The 6407-nt window shown below is 38.7% G+C and overlaps 1 protein-coding gene across 1 annotated transcript in view; it reads left to right on the top strand.

Moving 5' to 3' along the window:
- Positions 1 to 6407, top strand: part of LOC101858453 (sulfotransferase 1A1) — a 20564-nt gene that overhangs the window by 8973 nt on the left and 5184 nt on the right. The window contains exon 5 of the mRNA XM_013081303.2: positions 4512 to 4613. Within this exon, the coding sequence (XP_012936757.1) occupies positions 4512 to 4613 (102 nt within the window). The remainder of the gene's footprint in view (positions 1 to 4511; positions 4614 to 6407) is intronic.

Below are 6407 nucleotides of genomic sequence, written 5' to 3'. Positions count from 1 at the left end.
ATATATATATATATATATATATATATATATATATGTGTGTGTGTGTGTGTGTGTGTGTGTGTGTGTGTGTGTGTGTGTGTGTGTGTGTGTGTGTGTGTGTGTATGTGTGTGTGTATCTGTGTCTATGTCACGACGTGGTGGAATTCAAGCGCTCGACAATTTATGGGCCTATGGCGTTTTCTGGTTCCAAGCGAAGGAGATTTAAAGTATTGGATGCTTCTCTGTGGGTGGTGAGGTCCCCGTATATGAGTGCCTTGTCTGTGTGTGTGTGTGTTACGACGTGGTGGAATCAGGCGCTCGACAATTTAAGGGCATATGGAGTTATTGGTTCCAACCAAGGAGATTAAAAGTAATGGAGGATGCTCTGTGGGCGGCACCGCACGCCTGATAGGAGCCCTCTCTCGCGGCGGAACCGTGGGCTACCTGCGCTGCGCGATTGCCCGACTAAGGCACTGAAATCTAGATAAGAAAGAAGGTTTTATTCCGAGGTCCTTGAGATTAGGCAAGTCAATTAGTAAAAAAGCCTTGCACCTGTGTTGTATTTAAGTGTAAGAACCGATATGATGCTGCAGTGGGCCGAAGTTTTCACAGTTAAATTGTTTCCCTTTTAAAACATTTGAATGAAAGTGTTCCTATGCCCCCCGCAACACAATTTAAATCATTAATATGGCTGGCGCTACATGTCAAGGCCAACCCAGGCTGAAAGGGATACAACACCCCAGCAGAAAGACTGAGATACTCAATTTTTTAAAAGTATTCTTATTCATAAATATATATATATAATTATTATGAGTATATGTAATTATTATGTGTGTGTATGTATATACACATTATACATTTTAATTAAAGATATTGCTTTCCTTTGTGTGTGCAAATTGGATGCTACTGTAGTCTAAATGTAGATATCTAGAGGCTCCATTAGAACATAATATCAATACTCAACAACAATAATGATGAATATTTTCTATGTTAAAGAAACACCAATCCATATCAGATGAGGGGAGAGGGTAGGGTGGGGTGGATAAGAGTTTGAGTCTTGCTAGATAGAACTATACTCGGTTTAATTCTATTGTTGTAGTCTTCACCTAAGATCCCACAATCAATAATTCCGGTTCACTTAAGATTCTGCTGTTAAAAAATAAACTAAACAAAGCAACAACAAATTTTTACTACACAAGAGTCATCACTAAGATAAATTATCCCCCTCTGTAGTGTAATAAGGGACTAAAAACGCTGCTCTCCATATCATACTTTACTGAACAAACAAAAAAAACCCCTTCAAAGGTTATCCACCCTCATGCATGCGACCAGGGTGCTGTTATCTCTCTTTAAAAAAAAAATATTTGAAATCATTGTGCGCTCCACTTTGTGAAAACCAGGAAACAAAATTATTGTGATCAATAATATTATTTATAGACCAAGACATACTGTTAGCAATTAGATAAAGCAAACATCGACCCTCTTTTGTGTCCGCTATTCCTTACACATAAAGTTAGTTATGGCACACGCCTAGAATCATGCAATCATAATACCGGTATCTTAAATTCAGTTTAAAAGTATATTTTTATCCATTTCTTATAATTAAATATTTTAGCATCTTGAAAGATTGTCTTTATAATTTGGTATGTTTGATAATTTTATGTTACTCGGACAAGTTTTCTTCTTATTTTGCACATCTTTTTGATTTTTAAACTAGATTATAACATAAAACTCTTAAAGAATTGAACTGTCCGTATCACACACAAAATTTTTTTTTCTCCCTGTCATTATCCGTCAGCCCGTCAGTTGATCACAATCTCTCTCTCTCTCTCTCTCTCTCTCTCTCTCTCTCTCTCTCTCTCTCTCTCTCTCTGTCTGTCTGTCTGTCTGTCTGTCTGTCTGTCTGTCTGTCTGTCTGTCTGTCTGTCTGTCTGTCTGTCTGTCTGTCTCTCTCTCTCTCTCTCTCTCTCTCTCTCTCCTCTCTCTCTCTCTCTCTCTCTATTTTATTTAATTTTTCCCCATTCTCCTTCGTCCCTTCCCCAAGGCCCGCCCCCTCCTCTTTCATCTCAGCCCCATCCCCTCTTCCTTGCGTGCATTTCCCCACCCCGCCCGCCCCCACAACGTGGTCCAGCCCGATAAGATTCTATAAAAAGAAACGCCACAGTTCGTGATTTAGCCCACACTCGGTCGCCATATTTGATCCCCACCGCGGCGTACTGCTCGTGGCGCCGCGAAGAGAGAGAGAAGGCTCCATTAGTTCTAAACTCCTTGGTTCCAACTTAAAGTCTGTCCTTTCACTTTGCTTTTGGTGTAAAAAATATCCTTTTGTCTTGGATACAAGTCAAGATATTGGCCATTGAAGCAGATGGGGGTCGCCTGGTTTCTGAGGTAAAATTGGCAAGAAAATGGCCTCCAAATTTGAGTTATTTCCTTAGCTTGATAGTCCGTGGTAACCGAAAAATGTACACCTTTTATGGCTTTAATCAACATGCTTTAGTAAAAACTACACAGAAATATGTTTTTAATTGGCGTGAAAGGTGTTGAGCCAAACACGAACATTCGAAAAAAATTCCCAAACCTGCGAAAAAAAATGCCAGTTTCTTGACATTCATTATTTTGACGAGCGCCTGATTTCACCACGTTGCCTCATATAAATATATAAATATATAATTATGTATATATATATATATATATATATATATATATATATATATATATATTTTTTATTTTTTTTTTAAATTAAAAAAAAAAATACATACATATAAATATTATATATACATACATATTATTAGATGTGTGTGTGTGTATTATTTGATATATATGTAGGCCTATATGATATTTTTCATTATATATATAAACCTGCCTTCTGCCCTGTCTTAACCGAATCTCTCCCCCCCCCCCCCCCCCCTTGATAAAATTTCCTGATCTGCCTAAAATGGAAATCTGTCCAACGCGAGATCAGAAAGAAAAACCCGCTCCCTTCCGCGGGTTTCACCTGTCTCAGATGGAAAATATTTTGCCCGGTCAGCTCTAAACTATACGCCATGCCCCCGGATGAGGAAGGGTGCAGTTTCGGGGAAGATCAAGGACCCTACAACAAGCGTACCTCCTTGGGGAAGATCTAGACAGTCTGAGTAGTATAAGAACCTATACGTTCTAGATAAGAACGTATAGGGGAGGTGTTACCTGAGACGACCTTATTACCAGGCCAAGTCAGCGAGAGTAGGTCACACGAGTTAGACCGATCGAGGGTAGCTGAAGTAATCTTCTTGCTTGCTCGTTCGTCCCCAACAAGGTCTTCTCAATGTTACCCCTGAGCGATGAGATGGCCAGGGTGGTGTGGGTGTGAAACCGTCACAGTGCCAGTGAAAATGCCCGAGAAACGAGCCACCATGGAATCTTTCCTGGGTAGCCAAAAGCCAGAGGTGTGAAATTAGTTTGACCAATGCCTGCAGCCCTGATCGTACGACCGGCCGAGAAAAGAGTTTCTCGAATCGTTGTTACATGATGGCAGTGAGGGGTAGCATTGATTGACTGTGCTTGTTACACTGGAGGGTGGGGCTACGGATAGAAGCAAAGGAGATGTCCAAACTTCAAACATTTCTGTTTTTAATAGGTCAAACAGTGGTTCACATTATGGGGTAACATCTACCCCCAAATCACCCCCCCCCTACCTATCTTAGCCCCTACTCCCCCCTTCCTCGCTCAGCAGCATGGCTATGGGGATAAGTTTAGAGCCGGCGGAACCAAACTTGCGAGTATTGTTTAAAATCAGGGCTGAGCGGGCAAAGCATTTTCCGTCTTAGACAGGTGAAACACTCGGAAGGGAGTGGGTTTTTCTTTCCTTTTCCGCGTTGGACAGGTTTCCGTTTTATGCAGGAAGTTAAAGAGGAATATATCAAGGGGGCTGTTATCCGCTTGATTCTCACTGATTATACTATCATTTTATTATATTTCCGTTAAGGCAGGTTCGACTGTAATTAAAGAGGAGTTTATGAAGGGGGAAGCGGGGAGATTCCGTTAAGACAGGTGTACGTTTTACCAGGTTTCCGTTTAGGCAGGTTCGACTGACGAAAACACCGGTATGTGTAAACTTATACATGTAATGCACAATATCTAACTCTACTTCAGTGTACCATTTCAAACAACAACAAAAATCGGTCGTAAAGTATGGGGCAATTACAATTTTTAATGCTTTTTCTGGTGCCTCCAGCGTATACAACATACGCATTACACTTACCTCGGCTTTACGCAAAATATTACATTTGTACTAATTTTAATTAATGTCATGTGAGAAGTGAAAGTTTTCTGGTACGGTAGCCTGCAAGTGGGGCTACAAGGGACATAAAAACAACAATAAAAGAGTTGGTATGAAAACTATAGATAATACCCCTTTCTATCTTATAAACCAAAGGCATGCACAGGCGTTACGTTGGTCTTCAAGACAATTAGTGCCCCCAATCCCTGGACTTTGCTCATAATATTCTACAAGGTAATATTTTTTTAAAATCTTATTTTTTTGTCTTTTGCAGCTGTGGCTTTCAACAAGTTTAAGGCTAACATGCAAAAAGAAAAGTTGGCTGAAATCGAGTCTCTGCGATTCGAGAAGGATTCCAGTGGAGTCTTGAGAAAAGGTTAAGTGGCCTACCAAATTAAGTTATCTTTTTATGCTGTGCTGTGTTACATTTTTAGTGTCCTCGTCGTCTTTGTTGCCTCCTCCTCCTCCTCCTCCTCCTCCTCCTCCTCCTCGTTGTAATAATAATAATAATAATAATAATAATAATAATAATAATAATAATAATAATAGTGATAAGAAGAAGAAGAAGAAGAAGAAGAAGAAGAAGAAGAAGAAGAAGAAGAAGAAGAAGAAGAAGAAGAAGAAGAAGAAGAAGAAGAAGAAGAAGAAGAAGAAGAAGAAGAAGAAGAAGAAGAAGAAAAAGAAGAATGAAGATCATATCTAAAGCGCCGACTCCTGAATCTAGGCCCCTGGCAATAAAATAAGATTTAAAATTAATGTTTTATGCATATTGGCCTGTTCATTGTACAACACTTCTTTCACATACACATTATATACACCTTTATCTGCCGAAAAACACATAGGCCTACAAGAAAAGACATTGTAATTACTGATCACACTTGCTGATGGAAGAAGAATAGTATGTTAAGAGACATTTATTTTCAAAAATAAGTTTTTAGAGCAGATTCAAGCGTGGTCGATATAAGCACTTCTCTTAAACTTAAATGCAGTGGGAAGAAATGGATCTCGAGCACCTGTCAAAAACGCCTCATGAAGGAAAAAAGTTTTACAAGGCACAGTTTTTTTTTTTTTTTACATTTTTTAAATTAACAGATCATAAATCTCAAGATGGAATATTATACTCATGTAATAAATCAGAATGATTTTGTGGTGCCAGCTCATCATTTTTGTAGGTACGAAAAGGAAAACAAGGAAGTAAATCAGACTTAGCATTAACAGTTTTGAAATTTTATGACATTGTAAAAGTAGAAAATAAGTACGACGCTTCTCGCTGTTCGGGCTTCATCGGGGATGTGAGAGAAAACGACAGCAACACCATAGTAACAAAATATGCGTTTGATTATTACATAAGGCGCAATTAATGGCGTGCGTCCAACATAAACATGTAGCGGAAAGACTTGAGAAAAGGACTAGCAATAGTTCTCATATCTGTATCAGTATCAAATTTTGGTCTGTCATATTACTGTCATTACTATTGTTATTATTATTATTAATAATAATAATAATAATAATAATAATAATAATTAATAATAATAATAATAATAACAATAATAGTAATAGTAATAATAATGATAATGATAATAATACTCGCAATTAAAATAATAATGATAATAATAATATCATCATCATCATCATCATCATCATCATCATCATCATTATCATCATCATCAGCAGCAGCAGCAGCAGCATCAGCATCAGCATCAGCAGCAGCAGCAGCAACAACAGCAGCAGCAGAAGTAGCAGTAGTAGCAGTAGTAGTAGTAGTAGTAATAGTAGTAGTAGTAGTAGTGGTAGTAGTAGTAGTAGTAGTAGTAGTAGTAGTAGTAGTAGTAGTAGTAGTAGTAGTAGTAACAGCTAGTTTTTGGAGAACTTACTTACTTACTACCCATTACGCCATCTGGCGTTTAGGACAGCAACAAATGATCTCCAGCTCTGTCTGTTTTGGACCATCTTGGTCAGCGTTCCCCACGAATGATTCCAGGACTTCATTTCAGACTCTACTGTGCGTCTCCAGGTCACTTTAGGTCTGCCCCTTTTGCGACGTCCTTCGGGTGTCCAGTGGAGGGCAGTCTTCACAATAGAGTCTGGTTCTCTTCTCAGAACATGTCCAATCCATCTCCATCTTCTCCTTTTTATTATGGTGGTCATGTCCTCTTGTCTACATTTATGT

This window comes from Aplysia californica, unplaced genomic scaffold (genome assembly GCF_000002075.1).
Source record: "Aplysia californica isolate F4 #8 unplaced genomic scaffold, AplCal3.0 scaffold00006, whole genome shotgun sequence".
NCBI classification, from domain to species: Eukaryota; Metazoa; Mollusca; class Gastropoda; order Aplysiida; family Aplysiidae; genus Aplysia; species Aplysia californica.
The sequence above is the reverse complement of the archived record's forward strand: the minus strand, read 5'-3'. Positions and strand labels throughout refer to the sequence as shown.